At 64.0% G+C, this 19,311-nt stretch overlaps 1 protein-coding gene across 1 annotated transcript; it reads left to right on the forward strand.

The window, feature by feature from the left end:
• Window positions 1-1,483: 1,483 nt before the first annotated feature.
• Window positions 1,484-5,491, forward strand: MNEG_2983 (hypothetical protein; the record flags this gene model as incomplete). Its single annotated transcript, XM_014048543.1, has 10 exons — window positions 1,484-1,591; window positions 1,912-2,021; window positions 2,492-2,591; window positions 2,776-2,857; window positions 3,063-3,166; window positions 3,363-3,489; window positions 3,890-4,125; window positions 4,402-4,507; window positions 4,881-5,001; window positions 5,350-5,491. 10 exons carry the CDS (start codon window positions 1,484-1,486, stop codon window positions 5,489-5,491), a joined length of 1,236 nt encoding a protein of 411 aa, XP_013903997.1.
• Between the last annotated feature and the right edge of the window lie 13,820 nt (window positions 5,492-19,311).

A 19,311-nucleotide genomic window follows, 5' to 3' on the forward strand; every position in this document is an offset into this window, starting at 1 on the left:
GGCCGCGCGCGGCCCCGCCCCGGCAGCGGGGGCCACGGCGGGGCGGCTGCCACGGGTCCACCGCTGCACGGTTGGTGCATTGCGCGCCTTGCCGGCGTTTGCGCGTGCTTGGGCGGCTGTTGATGCGCGCCGCAGCCCCGGCACGCATTAAAGCGCTGAGAAGTTTTGCTGCTCTTGAATGCTCTGAATTGGCGGGCACTGTTGCGGCTGCAGGGCGCCTGGGAGGGGCACCCGCTTCTCCACCAAATGGCGAGCAATCAGCTTTGCGCAGTCGTTTTTTCCTCTGCAGTGGCACCGTTGTCGGGATTTCGTTCAATCAACAACACAAACCATATCCACCTTTCACCCCATTCACCGCCTCTGCAAGCCCTAGCTCAAACGTCTGGAGCTCACTCTCAGGCTTCAGCTCTGATGGCTCAATACCGCAAAATCTTGTAATCGGCCTCTTCCAGCACTGCGGTATGTATGGTTTGTACCCGCCAGGAGTGACGAGTCTTGACTCCGCAGATGGTGAGCAACTTGGGAGGGTGGCCCAGCCCAACGCAGGGTGTGCTGCAAGGGTCATTGCTTGCCAGCCTTGGCATGCTGCTTGCATGACGGGCTGAGTCGCGCGAATGCCACGGGCCCTTGGAGGGCCTGCCACACCTATGTTCGACATGCACAGTCTGCGCATGGGGCGCATGCACAAATTGTGCGTGGGGCCAGCCAACCAGGGCGGTGAAGCAAGCGTGTGGGGCCAGTCAAACCATCAGCAGCGAGGCTAGGTGTAAGCAAAGCGATACAAGTGATGGTGCAAGCGATTGAAAAGTATATGTTGCTGCACAAAGCCCTTGATGGTCTTGTTCAGGTGGCATCTGGCTTTGCCCATTTGGCATTGTCCAATCCAGCAATGGCATGGCATAGGCTTATTGGTGGTCCCTCAACGGCTGCCGTACCAGGATCAACACTCCAGGGAGTGTGTGCGATACGATGCTGGGCAAGCACCTGGGGCGGGGTCGTGGTCCAAGGTTGCTCGTAGGGCCCGTTTATGGAGTGAAAGGACCGTTTTTTTCAAATGTGTCATTTGTTTTCCTTGAGCGTCCGCTTCGCGTGCTGAGGTGGCTCCTCGGCGACCGGTTGACCCGCAGGACGCTGGCTGCGAGGAACTCCGAAGCTAAGGTGATCAACACACCTTCGCCATCTTTGAATAACTAATTGATTTGGTCTTGTTGAAGCGGGGCAACGTGGTTCGCTGCTTTCCGTGCGCTGGCTGCCTCTGCAGCACTGCACAAAGCAAGCACCACTGCAGGTTGAGGCCGTTCTGGTAGAAACCTCACCAACAACCAGCCAGACCGTGCGTGCGAAGTTGAAGGCCATGCATCAAGGCGCTCAGGGCCACCGCCGTGGGCACGTCGCCCTGCTGTTGGTGATGGCGGCTCAAAGCTGCTTGTGGGCAGCGGTAGCCGCCGCTGCAGGAGGCGCAGAGATCAGCCCCTCAGTATTGATGATTGGGGAATTCGATTGGAAGCTCGAGCAGACGAGCAAGGGCGACACCTGGAGCCGCTGCCTGGACATGCTGTGGAGGGGCGTGGAGAGGGCAGAGTCCAGCGAGGTTGGTGCTGGCTGCACAGTCACTCTCAGGTTGGGGTGTTCATGGTTGTGCAGCAGGCAGGGGCAAAGTTTGTCTTTGTTCGCGGGGGTTTCGAGGCCTGTCCACCAGGCGGTGCGTGAGGCGCCTGCATCCGTTGGGAGCAGAGCAGAGCCTTCATAAGCTCCGAGCTGGCGACTGACTCCCTGCTCTCCCCGCGCGCAGCGGCCAGTGAGGTTGCGACGGCGGCCAGCTGCTCAGCCTCCCCCATCCCTGATGTCCCACAATCACGTGCTCATGCATCCCGCAACCCATCCGCCCTCGCCCGTCCTGGCACCGGCCAGGTGAACTTTGTCCCCACTCACCATTGGATACCTCCCAGCGCGGACCGCTCCAATGAGGTCGGGGGCTACTGCCTCATGTCAGGCACCAACGGCCACAACAAGTGCAAGGGGTGAGCGACGACGTCCCTGCACTGTGGGCCCCAGCCAGATTTGGCCAGCTCCAGGTAGCCGACCTGCAGCCTGCAGAACCCGCCGGCTGCCAGCGCCCTGTAGATAGGCACACGCAAAACAGCTGTGTGAGAGCCGTCGCAGCCGCGCCAAGGGCGTGGCGTCACGTGAGCATGTCCCTTAGTCTCCACGGTTGGGGGTGTGGCTCACCACACACACCGCTCTCCTTAACCCGACGCGGCACCGCTTGCAGCGTGGCTTTTAGCCGCGCGAGGCGTCAGCGTAGTCTCTCTCTCTCTCTCTTTCGCTGTGTGAGAAGCGTAACATGGAGAGGGATGGCACCCCACCCCAGCTCAGTGACAAAGTCTCACTGGATAGTACTGTATGTACCCACATGACGCCCACATGATCCCTTTCTGATCCGTTCTCCACCCCTGGCGTTCGTTCTGCCCCTGCCGTCCCGCTGCCACAGGTGGTCCGACCAGCTGGTGTCTGATTTCAGGGATGGCATGACTGTCTGCTTTGCAGAGGCGCTGCGCCTTGGCCTGACCATTGGGATTCGCCCCCACCTGGTGCGAGCTGCCTCCCAAGGAAATTCCAATGGCGACCCGACAGCAGCAAGCTTTCCTGCATCGGGCCTACCTGCGCTGGCGTCCCAGCGCGTATCAATCAGGCTGAACGGCACCCGTTCAACCTGTGAGGCCCCTTGCTATTTATTGACCTCCTGCTTGGGTTTGATGTTTGCCGCCAACCCAGGACGACGGCACTGGTCACGGGGCGTGGCGCAATGCCCTGCTGCTTGAGCCCAGAAAGCGCTACAATGGCGCCTCCTATTACGGTAGGCAGGACGGCAGCGTTCTTGCACCGAGCCGGCACAGCCCCTTCGTCAGCCCTTGCATGCCGCAACACCTCTTGTGGACTTGATGGACTCTGGGCTTAGTGGGGACCAAATGCCGGGCTTCATGCGCCGCGCGTCCGATCGCTTTGCGGCGTGCACTCCCACACCAACCAATCTTGCCACAACCCCTAACCTCATGATGCAGACATCATGCTGGCGCCCCTGGCTGACGCCATGCGCAGCGCCCTGGAGCAGACCCAGGGACTCCGCAAGGGCCAGCCAAAACCCACAATTTACTTTGCCATGCAGGTGCTGCGGGGTGCGGCCAGCCAGATGTGATGACGTGGCAAAATCACCCAGGCGACCTGGACAACGTGCCCTGCTGCTTTTGAGTCAGCATGCATCGCCAGTGGATGATTGTGTGCATGCTGCCATCACGATACGCGTCGATATGCATCCGCTGCGGCTTGCGTCTCTCATGTGGCCCTTGCCCTGCCTGCTGCAGGGCGAGATGAGCGCGACGGTGATGCGGTACCCTCGGGAGTGGGGCGCCCTGGTGGAGCCCCTGAGGAAGCGCGTGGGGCCGCTGGCGGCCGTCAAGTTTGGCATCGGCCTCAACTGGAACCGCCTGGGTGCGCACAGACCTTTACAGCCCCTCCCCCTACCCATTTACAGGATTGGGATTGTTACAGCGTCCCGCGGTCGCCCGCTCCTGGAGCCATCCAGGCTCATGGGATTGTACAGTGAAGCACATGTACAGCACCCTGCCAGTCCCCTCTGAGCAACGCCGTCCCACGCTGGGCGTGCCCCTCCCCGATGGGGCCCCCTGCCTGCTTTGCCCCCGACCGCCGCCCAGACGCCCGCTCGGCACCCGCCTGCCAGGCCGTTTTTGCCCCAACCAAACCCGCCCTGGTCACGCCGCACCCGCTGACGCCATCGCTCGCACGCCGGTTTGCCTGCCCGTCTCGTCACATGCATATGCATGCATACATACTTGCTCTGCTCACGATGTGCCGTGTCACGCGCGCGCAGACGACACCAGCTCGACATCGCAGACTTACCAGTCCTCCCGCCTGAGCTGGGCCGCCTGGGCGCTCGGCCTGTCCGACTTTTTCGGCCCGGCCGGCTCCGCGCCGCCGCTCGACGCGGCGGGCCTGCGGGCGCTGTTCCAGCAGCACCTGCAGTTCGTGGGCGTCAGCGCGTACGCGCCGCTAAGCGGGCCGGGGTTTGCGACCAAGGAGCTGGAGAACGCGGCGTTCACACTTGGGGTGGGCAGGGCGGGGTGGGGCGGGGTGACAGGAGAGGTTGGTCCGTCGAGTTGGCGTGCGCAGGCGGAGCAGGCAATTGCATGCGGCTTCGTGGAAGAGCGTGATGGAGCCTGCCCTGGCAGCCGCCGGCCGCCTTGAATATTCCAAGGGCGCTGGCCTGCAGCGGGCCCCCACTCAGCCCCGGCCCTTCCCTATCCGATGAACACTCTTCCCCCTAACGACGGAATGACGCTCGTGTTTGCTGTGTTCATGGGCTTCGCCGGTGCTGCGCCGCAGGATGAGATGCGGAACATGGGCATTGATATGCAGGGCCTGATTGACAGCGGCGCCCTGGAGCTGCACTACAGCGAGTACGGCCTGGGAGGGGGGGCCCGCTACTCAGGTGCGACGCCCTGCACCGCTGCAGCAGCGCAGCCAGACGCCTCTCCCGAAATTTGGGAGGGTTTGAAACGACTGCAGCATTAGCCGTGTAATTTCTAGACGCTCGCCGTCGGTGACCCCCGCGCCCTTGCGAGCCCCCGCCCCCGGCCCCCGGCCCCCTGGACCGTGTTGGACAAACATCAGCGAGGCTTGGCCGCCACCAGCTCACCCCTCCTCAGCTCACACCGGTGCCGTCGACGCCCACGGCGCCAGCCTCGCCACGCGCATGACGGACCGCGCACTTGCATTCCCTCGCCCTTGGCTTCCACCCACTTCCTTCCCGCCCGCTCGTCTGCCGCGTGTGCCCATGCCTCCCGCCTGCTGTACTCCCCCAGGCACCACCATCGCGACCAGCCCCTCAGAGGTCGCCCTGCGCCCCTTTTTTGGGATCTACGGGCCCTACCGCAGTGCCTCCGACCCTTGGTCGCTGCCGGCCAACCGCGCGCTGCAGAGGGAGTACTACCATAAAACCGCTGCATGGCTGATGCAGCCCAAGACCTACAGGCGAGCCGGGAGTGGCGCGCGCCGGGGGAGCGGGGGGAGGGGGGGGCGCACGGTAGCGCTAAGGCCCCGCGAAGCTTCGACGGCAGGGCGGCGCCGCTGTCACTCCCGTGTTTGACCAGGCAGCAGTGCGTGCTGCGGTCCCATGTGCGCCCCATACAGTCCTCGCTGTCCAGCCAGACGGCGGGCTATCCTCCCGACGCTCAGGCAAGTCGCCCCATGACACAGCCTCCCCTCTGCGCATCAATACCCCAGCCTTGTCCCCCCGCCGCTGCGCATGCATCCCCATGCGAGCCCACGCAGGGTGTCCAAGGTGTTCATTTGGTGCCTGGCCAGCTGGGACGTCCTGGGCGTGTACCCTGAGGCGACGACGAGCGAGGGCAGCTACCACGACCCCACGGTCTCCGCCCTCGTGCGGGCCCACAACGCAGCAGTGCGAAAGTAGCCGGACGAGGAACAGCTCGAGTGCGCGGCCGCACACGGCATGGGGGCGTGCTTCTGAAAGGCGGTGCACCTGCAGCGGCGGGCTTTGCGTGGCTGACTGTGGGCAGGGCGTTGCACGAAGAGCAGGGTTTGTGGGTTGATGACTCACTGAGATGCATGCTCACGCAATTGGCGTGGCCACCTGCAGCAATGCACCAGGCTGCATTACCGCTGGCTACAAGGCAGGCGTGATTTACGCGTTGACGGGCCAGAATGCTGGGCGCCAAGAGGGGCCAGCGCTCCCGATTTTGTAAACGCATGCAATCGATCAACAGCTGACCATCAGCAGCAGTTTGACTCTGACGTGCCAGCTAACACCCAGTGATGAGCACCAATGCCTTTGCCGTGGTGTTTGTGCCCTCGCACCTGCCCTAGTTCCACGTGCCTCGGAGCAGTGCGAGCCATGTGCCACGATGGGGGGGCGAGACCTGCGAGCCCAAGCATCTGCACGTGCAGCGGCTTCCGCAGTTCATAATGGTCCCCAGCTCCCCAGCTGTGGTTGTCAGGCGGCCAGCGAGGCAAGCAGGCTTTGGTTACGGTATGCTGTGTTAGATGCCCTCAGCACATCCAGTAATCCCACGCGCCTCCTTTCCCACACAATATCAAAGTAACTCGAATCCCGGGCACCAGACTTGCTAGGTCCGCAAGGAACGATTGGTAGAACACCACCAGAGTGACTGTGCTTTCAATTTCCACCGAACGCACCGGTGATCAGGCCGCATCACCCGAGTGCAACTGTCACCGCACTGAAGGCCACGCAAGCAGCACAGCCCACATACCGGTGCCAGCGTTCCACAGATGCTATAGAAGCAACAGCATGAACCACGCACGAACGGCGCTGTTGGTGACGGTGCTGCTGTTGGCAGCCGGGCTCGGGCCTGCTGCAGGTGTGGGTGGCGCAGGCGGCCAGCCGCGGGCGTCAATCGCCGCCTGCTCTCTGTCCAGACCAGCACCGTGCTGTTGCTTGGAAGGATGACAGCAACGGCAATGGCCGAACGTTTGCGGTATGGCGTTGACTCAACATTCAAAGCGGCGGCCAAGTCGTAGCTGGGCTGCACCATACTTCGCAACACGCGGGCTGGTACGCCGTGCGCCAACCGCCGAGCCGCACGCACGTATGAACGTGGCCGGCATGCGGCCAACTCTCGCCTCCGCTACACGATCTCGCGCTCGCCTCGCCCTGCGCCCCCACCCACTACCATCCCCTGTGCCCCAGCTCAACGCCAGCAGCAAAGCGCGATGCAGCAGCTCTTTGCGAGCGGCGCGCTCTCAGGGCCGCAGAAGGCGCCCGCGACGCCCGCCGCGCGCAAGGCGGCCGCCGCAAACCCCAGCCTGCCTGTCGCCCCTTGGGTGGCGGCGAGCGGCGCGCAGAAGCCCAGCGCGCCCAAGCAGCAGCAGCCCAGCTGCACTGCTGGCAGCGCCTGCCCAGCTGGGACGACCTGCGACAGGCAGACCGGCCGCTGCTGCGGGAAGCGCGGCGGCTGCTGCTTCCCGAACCATTTCTGCGCCGGCGAATGGTGAGAGGGCGCCCCACACCAGGCCACGGCCGGCCGAGCCGCCTCCGGGTGCAAGCTCTGGCCTGGCCGCCCTCTAGTCACGCAGACCACGCGCCCTGACTCATGACACGCCCCACCACCTCGCCCGTGCCCCCGCAGCTGCCCGCCGCCGCGTCGCTGCTTTGGAGGCACCCAATGCATCGCCGTCAACTTCCCGCCGCCGCCGAGCGCGGCGCGCCCCGCTGCGCCTGCGCCCTCCAAGCCGCAGCCCCGGCCGGGCAGCACGCTTTCTGCAGCCCCCGCGCCCGCGCCGGCGCCGGGGCGGGGTCAGGGTGTACGGCAGGTGGTGACTCTTCAGTCGCCGGGCGGGTCGAGCTGCGCGTGCCTCTCGGGGCAGCTTTGTTTGGACTCTGGGCAGTGCTGCCCGAGCGGCAAGGTCTGGTGAGTCAGGACTGCGGCAAGGGGCGAGGCGGGGCGGGCCCGCGGCACGGTTGAGGCGGGCGCTTGGGACGCTGGTTACGATTGAGCGGACGGAGGCGCCGTACCAGGTTGGAGGCGCGAGAGTGGATGGCCGGGCAGCGCGTGTGCTGGCACTGAGCGCCGCGTCGTCGGCACCTCGCGCCCTCCCTTGCGCGTCGCGCGGCGCAGCGGGCAGGCCTGCTGCGTCAATACCGAGGTCTGCTTCTTCGGAGCCTGCTGCAGCGTCGCGCAGCAGTGCGGCTCCAAGTGCTGCACGGGGGGCCAGCTATGCGTGCGCGGCGAGTGCGGCGCGGCGGACAGGGTCTGTGGAGGCAGCCTGTGTCCCGCTGGGTCCTCCTGCATCGCCAGCCGCTGGTGAGGTCATCCCCAAGGCCGCCTTTGCACCGCGGGCGTCCCTGTGCATGACCGTCCGATGCATCTGTGGCGGGTGGCGGCTGTGTCAGGGATCGTGCTATGCAGCGCTGGCAATGGCCCCTCGTGCAAGAGCCTGGCCGCGCCTCCCTCTTGGCGGACGGGCTCACGCCCGTCGCGTCGCTGCCGCTGCTCTCCCGCTGTTGCTGCTGTACTCAGCTGCCCCCAGGCGCGGCAGTGCGGCGTCGGGGCGGCCGCCAAGTGCTGCGCTGCCGGGCAGCAGTGCGACCGCGTCACAGGTGACGGCCGCGAGGGGGCTGCGATGGCGCGGGCTTGGCCCTTGCACGGTCCCCGGCAGCTTGGCTTGAGGCTGGGGCTTGCTTGATCAGATCTGCTGCAAGGGCCAGATATGCTAAACTATCAGATCCTGTGCATGCGACCTGTGCACACGGGTCGGGGTACGCACCCTTTGCATGTGCAGGCTCGTCTGCTTAGTGAATCCACGCTGCCTGCAGTCCCAATAAGTGCCAGCGCCGCGTGAGCAGGTATGTCAATCAAACAGAGGGCATACCATCACGCAGTCCAAAGGCGCGCTCGTCCTCTGCCCATGCAACTGGCCCGCTCGCTGCTGCAACGCTAGTCCGCATTCGCATGCGTCCATGCGCACGCGCGCGCAGGCAACTGCTGCCCCGCCGGCGCCGCCGTGCTGCCCACCGGCGGCTGCTGCGAGGCGACGCGGCTGTGCGGCTCCGCCTGCTGCGCGGCCGGCCAGACGTGCGTCGCCAACAGTCAGTGAGTGGCGTCGCCAGCCGTTACCTTTCCCACCCAACCGTGCTTGCCTTGCCTCCGGCCTGCCACGATGACCACTCGCCCTCGCTGCGCATTGCCCATGCTTCAAGCGCCTATAGGTTTTGCCTCGCAGCATTTACAGCCTCTGTCAAGCGCCCGTTGTCCGCGGCTCACTACCTACTGCTGCCCGCTTGTGTTGCCGCCTGGCCCACCCTCCACTCTCGATCGCCCCACCTCCCGTCCCGCAGGTGCTGCCCAGCTTCCCAGCTCTGCCAGGGCTCGTGCTGCGCCGCAGGCCAGACCTGCCTGAGCGGCTCCTGCGTCGCCGCGGGCTCCAGCCTGTGCGGCACAGCGGTGTGCCCGCCGGGCGTGCAATGCATCAACGGGCAGTGCTGCGTCGGCGCGGCGTGCGGTAATCAATGCTGCACGGGCGGCCAGGTGCGCGGGCCCTGGCGGCCCTTTCCACTGGCAGGTCCACACCGCTGCTTGGTACCACTGCCTGACGGCCTTCCTCACTCTCCCACCTCCCAAGTCACCATCTTTGCGCCCCTCGCACGCCGCCCGAGCATTGCCCTCCCCCGCACCACCGCCACCCATACCTCTGCCTTATTATTGCATACACCCCTGTCCAGCCATACTCCTCCCTCGTCTCCCCGCTCCGCCCCCGCTTCAGTTCTGCAACGCTGACAGCAGCACTTGCTGCGAGCGCAACACGTTGGCATGCGGCACATCGTGCTGCGCGGCCGGCCAGCAGTGCGATGGCGTAACAAGGACATGCTGTGGGTGGCTGGGTGGAAGCCAAACGGGGGCGCCAGCGGTCCGTGGGCTGGTTGCATAGCGACGACCGTAAACAGTGCAGTCACATCCTATCACGGTTACAGGCGTCGTTTTCAACGCGCTCTTTGCTCGTGGATGAGAGCATGCGTGGCTTGACGAACCCACCGCTTGTAGGATACGGTCCGGCCTGCCAGCTGCCAACGCGCCGACGAGGGAGCCCAACCCGCTGCCCCTCCCCGCCCCGCCCGCTGACCCCCTTTCACAGGCGCCGCCGGAGCCGTCCGGCCGGGGGGTGGCTGCTGCCCTGCTGGGCAGAGCCCCTGCGGATCCTCATGCTGTGAGCGCAGCTTGTGCCTTTGAATGCTGCATGCATGGCTTCGCCATGTTATGGCCACCGCTCAGCTTCATTGAAACATTGAAACATATCCACAACATGTTTCCTACAATCTGACCAATATCTGTCTACTTAGCGTGCATTGCCAACCGCCTCACAACCGCCCAAAACGCCGCCCCCGCCCTCTCCAAGGTGCGAGTGGCACACCGTGCATCAACGGGGTCTGCTGCCCCTCCGGTGAGGGTGCGGATGTGCGGGCGCGAGCTGCTGTGGCTGGCAGCTGGCGTGGTGGCGGTCTGCACACACACCAGCCAGGGGGTCAAGCCGCCCCAAGTTTGCTAACGCAGCCTCCCCTGCTAGGTCCCGCCCACCGTCCATGCATCACACCCTGATAGGGTGTGATTTTTTGCCTTCTTGCCGATCACAGGTGTTGTCTGCGGCAATGTGTGCTGCCAACAAGGCTCAGTCTGCTCAGGAAACCAATGGTGCGAGCGGCTGGCCCCGCACCACCTGCACCCTCTGCTCCACGCCCATTAATTGCGCTGGTGCCGTGCCCCCGCCTGCGATCTGTTGCAGCCCCAGGAGTGGCCCGTGTCCGCTTTCCAACTCTTGCTACTCGCATTTGCTGTCGCCTCTCCGCAGCTGCGCTGGCTTGCCCACGCCGACCGGTGGCTGCTGCCCGACAGGGACGGTGGTGTGCGGCAACAACTGCTGCTCGGCGGGCCAAAACTGTCAAAACGGCATATGTGGGTTTCCGCGCGTGCGAGCACCCGCACGCACGCGCGTGCGCACACCCAGCATTGGTATCTGTGCCTTGCAATGGTTCAACAGGTCCACATGTCCTGATTGTTGTTCCGCATTATCTGTACAACTTCCACCCTTCGCAATTTCGGTGCTGACCCCACGTGTATCCTGCCCAACTTTTTGTGTTGCTATGGCTTCCCTTCCACCAGGCTGCGCCGGCACTGTTTGTGGGACCCAATGCTGTGAGCGCACCGCGGCCCCAGCAGCGGCTCGTTGTGCAGTGCTGGCCGGCGTCGGGCGGCCTTATGCTCCCGCGTCCCTTGGGACACGCGCATGACTGACTGGGGCGCTGATGTCACCTCTGTCGCTGTCAGGGTCGACATCGACCCGCATCTGTCAATATTGCCGCCCCATCACTTGATATCACTTCCCTCCCCCATACCATGACCCCTGAATGCCTTGAATCCAATCCGTCCTCTCTCCGCCCCTTGCCCCAACGCTCGCAGGTTCGTCGGGGCAGATCTGCGACGCCGGCAACTTCTGCCGCAATCAGTGGTTCGGCGGCATCACCCCATTCGTGGGGCGCTAATTTCTGTCCTTGCCTGCGTGCATTGCCATGGGCAAATCTCACACGCGCGCTGTTGTCAATCCTTGGGGGTCTTGACCCCCATCCTTGGCATCGCTGCTTGCAACTTGGTATGCTATACACATCTTGCCCTTTCTTGTCGTTGTTGCCAACGCCCCAGGTCGGCACAGCCAAAGCGGCGCTGCCACGCTAGAGGTGCTGTCACTTCAACATCCTTACCCTGCCACCCAACCCCCCTCACCACCATATGCATGCCATGTCGACTTTGTCGAGCAAGTGACCGGCTTTGAGTGCATGCCTGCTTGCTGCATATGGTCTTGTTTGACAGTGAAACCCCTATCTGCGTCCATGTTTCAATTGCGGTGAAGAGCTGCGCAGCCTGGGGGCGATCGCAGTCTGGACGCACATCTGTCTCTGCACAAGCGCAGCGACTGCCAGACCAGGGTTTTGGGATGTCACCTGCCCAGTGACTGCAACACTCCCGATCAGGATGCGATTTGTGGCAGCTGCCAATGCAATACCAGATATGTATCAAAGCGATAGGATCTCGGAAGGAGACATGCTGAACATCACCGCAGGTGTGCGCGTTGCAGCCAGTTCTCGGGTCCTTCAGTTCAGGTGGCACTTGGCAGCATCTGCGGCGGCGGGGAAGTCATCCATGGCGCCGTCCTCCGTCCATGGAGACTTACGGAGGCCCCAAAGTAGTAAGATAATCATATCATCGTAGCCAGTAACCTCTGAACAAGCGTTGTTGCGGGGCCACTGTCGTCAACCAAGCCGAGAGAGTAGCCGGCCGAGTGGTTACATGCGTGGCTCACACTTCTTACAAGTTGCATAAGAAATTATCTTCAAGGAAATAAGCGTTCCGACGGGCGCGGGGCGAGTGCACCTCGCGTAGCAGGCGGGGAGAGGCGTGCGGCCAACACAGCAAGCGGCAGGGGCTTGACATGGGCCGGCAAAAAGTCGGGATGAGAGGCTTCCTTGTGACGGTGGCTCTGGCGCTGCTAGTGGCGGACGCAGCAGCTGAAGCGCAAGGTGCGCACACCTGCCGCCCGGGCGACCACGCGCAAACTTCCGCGCGCGAGAACTGCGTGGCCACGGCCGCTGCGCCTGCCGTCGCGCATGATCAAAAAGCGGCGTTCAAAGCATCTACGCTCCTTCCCTGCCCGCCGGCTTCATCCGCAGACCAACCAGCCGCGAGCTGCGCGCTGGGCGCGACATGCTCAGGCGGCGCGACTTGCAACATGGGCAGCGGGCAGTGCTGCTTTGCGTCTGCCACAGCGGGCTGCTGCGCGCCTAGCGAGGTCTGCGGCACGACATGGTGCGCGCAAGCAAGGCAGTGTGTCGCGTATGATAGCACGTGCGCTGCGCGTTCAGCACCGGGCGGGAACCTGCATGCGGGAACCTGTGTGCCGCTGTAGTGCATGCGTGTGTGCGTGTGTGCAATGCAATAGAGAGTGCGCGCGTGTGTACGTGTGTGCAAAGCAAACTGGTGCGCCTCAAACATCGGCAGCGCTGTAACAGCACTGGCCTTCATCGGCACTGGCCTTCATCGGCAAGGTGTGCGCTGAGCAAGCGCCATAGACGGCTGCGGCCGCTCGGCACTGAACCACTGGCACCGGAGCCCCGAACTCCCCCGCGACGTTTCCCCCTCCGCTGCCCCGCAGCTGCCCGCTGCCACGCCTGTGCTTCGGCGGCCAGTGCATCTTGCTCAACGTCCCGCCGCCGGCCGGCACCGTAGCCGCGCCGGCGCCGGCGCCGGCGCCCTTGGCGCCGGCGCGGCCGGGCTCGCTGCAAAGCGTCGGCGGCCAGGGCGGCGCGGCCCAGGGGCCGGTCGGCGGCACCTTGCCATCAGGAACCAGGGTCGTCACCATCCAGTCGGCCAGCGGCTCGACCTGTGCGTGCTTGCAGGGGCAGAACTGCCTCGACAACGGCCAGTGCTGCACCCAGGGCCAGACTTGGTGAGGGGTGGGATGCAGCTGGTATCGGGGGCCGGCGGCGGCGTGTGGGGAGAGTTTTTGTGGATACAAACTCTGCCAGGCGGGCAGCGCGGCCACACGGCGATGGGTATTGTATTGGGTCGGGCGACGAAGGCCGTTGCTGAGCAAAGGCCGTTGCTGATCGGCGCACCTGTCATTGCTGACGAAGCGCGGCTCCTTCCAATCCCCGCCCCTGCTCCCCGTGGCGTGCAGCGGCCAGCAGTGCTGCAGCAATATCCAGACGTGCTTCTTTGGTCAGTGCTGCAACGTTGCGCAGCAGTGCGGCCAGCAGTGTTGCGGCCCCGACTCCCTCTGCGTCAACGGCGCCTGCTGCCCCAACAGCCAGAACTGCGGAGGCGTGTGCTGCGGGGCTGGGACGGCGTGCGTGCAGAATACATGGTGAGGTCGAGGGCCGAGGTCACGCGGCTGGCGACACCAGCCGCTTTCCAAAAGAAGCGTCCGCACGGCTGATGTCGCGGGCAGCCTCATGCCTCTCCGATTGCGTGGTGCCTGTAGCGGCCCAAGGACTCCGCGCGCATGCTCATGGTGCCTCGCTCATTTCTACCCCTGCAGCTGCCCCACAGCAAGTGCCTGCGGCCCCCTCACGTCCCAAACCTGCTGCAAGGGGGGCGCAACGTGCAACCCAAACACAGGTGTGCTTGCGTGTGCACATGCCGCCCAGCACGTGCCACGTCGGACCTGCCCTGCTATCGTGCAGGCCCTGCGTGCTGTGTGCCGCTCGCAAGCAGATGTTGCGCACCGCGCATGCAGCGGGCTGCATGCCTGCCGTACGTGATGCAACTCATGTCGCGTGCATTGAGCGCGACTGCTGCGAACTGCGGTTGCACGCGCGGCGGCTCATCAACAATGGCAGACCTGCCACACACAACCGGGTTGCCTGCCCTGCCGCGGGATGACCGCAACAGCAACGGCACTTGCACGCATCCACGCACCTCGCACACACGCAGGCACGTGCTGTGCCGCCGGGTCGGTCTTGATAGGCGGCACCTGCTGCAATCCGTCCAACGTGTGCGGCACCTCCTGCTGCGCGGCGGGCCAGCAGTGTGTCAACGGAGCGTGAGTGCCCGGTCCAGCCATTGGGATCGAGGGAAAGTCCGCGTGAGGCCAAACTGCGTGCGGCGATTTGCGGTCAGCTGTGTTGGACTGGCGCGCTCTGCAGCCGTCGAGGCACCAGATTTTTGAGCCCCTTCCTTTAATCCTCGCTGCCCGCCTCCCCCGCAGGTGCTGCAGCGCCGGACAGCTGTGCGGCTCGACCTGCTGCCCGGCGGGGCAGGCCTGCGTCAGCGGGCAGTGCCAGCTGTCCGGCTCGACGCAGTGCGGCACGGCCGTGTGCCCGCCCGGCGTGCCATGCATCAACGGCCAGTGGGTGCCCTCCTCCTTTTCACCCTCCCTCTGTGGCTGGACCCTGGGGGCTTATTCGCCAGCGTTCTGCCATCGGGTCGCATGGGTTCTAGGGGAGCGGGCGGGCCTAACGCTATGCTTGGGTGGGTAGGTCCTTTGCTATGCTTGCAGGAGTGCGTGCCAACCCTCGCCCCAAATATCATGCTGGCAATTGTGTCTGACGCCCTGCGTCTGCCGCCTCCTTTTGCATGGCCGCAGGTGTTGCACGGGCGCTGTGTGCGGCAGCATCTGCTGCGGCGCCGGCGAGGTGCGTGTGGGTGCCTCCTGAGCAGTCGGCGTTTCTCCCTGCCCCTTTCTGAAACGTCCCTTTGGCTGTTTTCAGGGATGGGTGCCGGGCTATGTCGGCACGCTACCCTGCATGCGGCCAGGCAGTCTCTCATGGACGCAATCCCCGACCAACTGTTGCCGCAGTTCTGCAATGCGGGCCGGTGCTGCCGCTCTGGCGCGGAGTTTGCCTGCGGCGGAAACTGCTGCGCTGTGGGCACGCAGTGCGACCCAGTCTCCCAGACCTGCTGTGAGTGGCCCGCATGCCAGGGAACGCCCAGCCATCCAGGCTTCTGGGCCAAGCTTCCACCGCCAGATCCGCCATCGCCGTCATAAAGCAGCAGCAGCGGTGGTCTACGTGCCTGCGTAGCGCGGTGGTGGCTGCAACTGCGAGAGCGCTGGCCGCGCTGTGCCTTGACGGCGCGCATCAAGAGCGTGCCTTATCAGCACCGCTGAAGTCCAGCCAACCCATGCATGCTTTCACAGGCCCGGCGGGCGGCGCTCTTCCAGGCGGTGGCTGCTGCCAGGCTGGGCAGACTGTTTGTGGCACAATGTGCTGTGAGTGGCCTCGCACTGGGGGAGGGTGGCTGTGCAGGTGTTGACCCGTCGTGATGGTGACGCCGGGGTCGGTGGGGGGCGGGGTCGCACGGAGGCGCACTGCACTGGGGCGCCTTCACTGGTGCAAGCAGCCCTCCCTGTGGCGCACACGCTCGTCTCGCCCTCACGCTGCACGACCTCATTTTAATCCACCACCGCAGGCCAGGCTGGGACCCCTTGCATCGCCAACCTCTGCTGCGCATCGGGTGTGTGCCTCTGCAGCTCTCAACGGCTTGCTCTTTGCTCTGGTAGCGCAGGTTGCGTAAAAAGTTATGTACTTGCTACCTGCGCCAGCGCCGGGAAACATGCCCCCACCAAACTATGTTCTGGTGCCTGATTCTAATGCATGCCTTGATGAACCACGCGTGCGCCGCAGGTGTCGTCTGCGGCAATCAATGCTGCCAGCAGGGCGCCCAGTGCTCAGGCTCCACATGTGAGTGCCCCGGCCACGCTGGCACCGTACTGAGCGCGAACTCATCTGCGCGGTGCCGCAAGCTGTGCATTCGAACCGCGCTTTTTCCTTGCGTAGCGGCCGTGTTTTGGACGCCATCTCCGCTACGCCAATACACCACTCTTCGTTGCATCCCCGCCTGATGGCGCTATCTTTCCTCCCCCCAAACACCATCATGTCCAAAGGCTGCCAAGGGACGCCCCAGCCCTCTGGCGGCTGCTGCCCCACCGGCACCACCGTGTGCGGCAATAACAACTGCTGCCAGGCGGGGCAGAACTGCCAAAACGGAATGTGAGCTCCCGCGCATCGGCCGGGCGCCCCGCCGCGGGAACGGGATCTTCCAAGCTTCGCGTTGGAGCGCTTTTTCATGGGTTTGTGGCTCTGTTTTGCTCAGCCTGCAGATGTTTGTCAGAGACAGACTGATCCCGCACTGCTCATTGACGGATTGTCGCCCTTCCGGGTCACCGCCTTGAACCTCTCCACCCTGCTCCCGCGCGCAGCTGCTGCAACGGCCAAGTCTGTGGCACACAGTGCTGTGAGTTACCGTGCTTTGGCGCATCAACGCAGCGCGTTATGTGTCAGTCAGGGTTTGCAGAGCAGCTCGCAGCGCTCGCCCCCTCGCAATGGGAGGAACAGGCAAGGGCCGGCCAAAGCTTTGGGGCAATAATCGCTTTCCGATTGACAATGTGGTGCGTTTCATTCATCCCCCCCTCATTGATCCTCACTCACCCATTTGTGCGTTTCGTGGACCCACGCAATCGCACTCAACAGGCCAATCTGGGCAGGTCTGCAATGCGGCGAATTTCTGCACCAACAGCTGGCTGGCAAACCCCGGCGTCGGCGTCGGCGTCGGTATTGGCAACGGGATTGTCAACGGCGGGTATTATGGCAGGCGGTGACGGGCCCGCACGAGTCGCCGTGCGATGCGTCACAGCGCCGGAGGCCCACCGCACAGCCCCTGCCGCTCAGCAGACTTGGCCAACCTGCTTGGCTGGCTGCTATGCCGGCTCTGCGCCGGCAACCCAGTGCCAGGGCCGCGCAGTGCCCTTGGGCACTTTTGATGGTTGGGTGGGACCTCCTTGCAAGGGATGAAATGCCATGCTGGCACCGCTCGTGGAGAGGTGCCCGCTTCCTGCATGTACATGTGCGTTTTGACGCGCCGCGTTTGCATGGCGCGCCGCCTGTGGCCAACAGCCAAAAGCTTGCTGCAAAGCATAACCAAAACCCCTTCTATACATTGGGAATCAGCACCCCTTCATGACAGCAGCTGTTCAAGGACACAAAGTCTTTGCCATGCGCGCCGCTTGGGGCACTCACCCCTTGCGCGCCATTTTGTTCTTTCAACCTGACCTTTTCTTGGTGCACCCATGAATTCGTATGCAGCCATGCGCAACAAATCAGTAACCGATTAATACAATCACTACTCAAGTTGGAAGATGGAACATGTGATGTGGTCCGAAAGAATGGTACTGCAGCGCAACTATGGCAAAAACATGGCCTATGAATGCCTCGTCATCGGTCCCCAGGTTAAAAAACGGCGCGCCGCGGTTGATGGGGTCGTGCAGGTCAGAGGGCTCCATTCTAGGAATTTGCTGACTTTGCAGGCAGCTGGCTGAGTTGCTGCGGTAGGCCGGGGGGCGGGAGACTGCAGCATTGACCGCGCAGGCCACTTTGGCCGCCCCCTGGCTTTGCTGTGAAACTCAAATTACCTGCTAGAACGAAATCCGTCGCACGGTACGTCAGCACCCCCCCCCCCGGCCCCCCCAGGGGGCTGCCCGTGAGGCATGATTGAGTGCCTTTATTCCAGCAGACGAGTGGGCCGCCCGGCCCCATCTTGGCCGTTGCATCGCCTTCTTTGATGGTGGGTGTCATTTACGCCTTGTGGCGGTCGATTCTCTGCAGCGCAGTGGGGCGGGCAGGGCGCGGCCAGCATGGCGTCAACTGGGCGCCACCTCGCCCCCCCAATAAAGCCCCTCCAATGATGCCTTCAGCCAAAGTCCCCAGCTGTGTGCATCGGGGCTATAAACGCCTGCTGTGGCGTGGAAGTCAGTGCGAGCAATCGGCGTCGGGGCCGCCGTGGCCGCAGGCTCGGCACCATCCCGGCGTTGGGTCAGGATTGCGCTCACTGCAGTGCCAGGCGATTTTATCGGCACATGCGGCGGTCTGGACGCGCGGCGCACTACATTGTTTCACACACATATCAACAACCCACAAACACGCCGCTTCCTTATAGAGGGTTGTATGCAGTAAAGCGCGTGCATAGGAAGGTCACAGCACCCGGGCTTCGCATATGAACATGATTCAATCAGTTTGATCGCATCGGGGTCGCAACGCACACGGTGCGGCCGCGGGACGGCTGCAGGCGGACGTGGCCTGGTTGCGCGGTGGATCTGCTTCGGGCCGGACGTCTGCGTCAAGTGTTGTTATATCGTAAAAAGGGGTGCTGCAGCTTCCACGGAGTGCTGCGCTGCCGAACGCGGCCGGTGCCTACCTTCAAAAGGTCGGCCTCAGTGAGGCTCGCCAAAAACCCTCGCTCGCAGGCAGCATGCAAGATTTTAGCAAAATAACGAGCTTAAATAGCAAAAGGTGAGCAGGCCAGCTCAAGCAGCGCCTCGCCGTGCGAAAGCGCACCGCGATGCGGCGTCGCGTCTGGCACATCGCCGCGAGCGGATGCATTGGGTGCGGTCAACCCGTGGAGGCACGCTGCTTCAACTCCGCCATCTGTTGTGCTAATCCGCAGCAGGAGCAAGAACGATCGGCGGATCCGCCTTGCGGTGAGACGCGTGCTTCGGCGCGAGCGGTCGCGGTGCTGTGCTGGCGCTGTGGGTTGAAGAGCCGTGTGGACAATGCCGACGCGCCATAGCTCCCTTTAGGTGGCCTGACTTGAAGCCCTGCGCACATTATTGCTCATGCCCCAGCTCCAGGGCCAGTGCAACCCGGGCCACGGCTTCGCCAAGCGCGGCGGGCGCCCCGTCACTTGGATCGGCGGAGGCGGCCTAGATACCAAGTGAGCGCTCTCGCTGCTGGCCGCTCTTATCATCCACGATCGCGCATGCGCGATGCGTGCATGCACGCGCACACTCTCTGCAGCTTTGCCTGGTTGTTCCATCTTATATGCAACCTGCATGATGGCATGCATGGGCACCGCATGGCTTCAAAATGATCGGTGCGCTTGGTGAGCGGCGCCCAGCTTGCGCATCTTTATGCAGCCCGATGCCGCCCAGGCGTATGTCAGCCCCCCATGCTGCGCTCACCCTGCGTGTTGCATTGATTCCACCCGGTTTGATCAGGTACCTCGCATCTCTGGGAGTCCCCAAGCTGCGGGAGCTTTTCCAGGCCGTCTTTGGCGAGCACACCGCCTCCAACAACGCCGCGTGGCTGCGCCGCAAGCTCTCCGAGTCGCCAGACTCAGTGTACGGCCAGGGCCGCTGCGAGCAAGTGCGCGCGCGCGACGCCGGCGCGGCGATCTGGGCCGGCCATGACGACGAGGAGGGTGCTGGGGCGGGCGGGGG

Source organism: Monoraphidium neglectum (assembly GCF_000611645.1).
Source record: "Monoraphidium neglectum strain SAG 48.87 unplaced genomic scaffold scaffold00358, whole genome shotgun sequence".
Classification (NCBI taxonomy): domain Eukaryota; kingdom Viridiplantae; phylum Chlorophyta; class Chlorophyceae; order Sphaeropleales; family Selenastraceae; genus Monoraphidium; species Monoraphidium neglectum.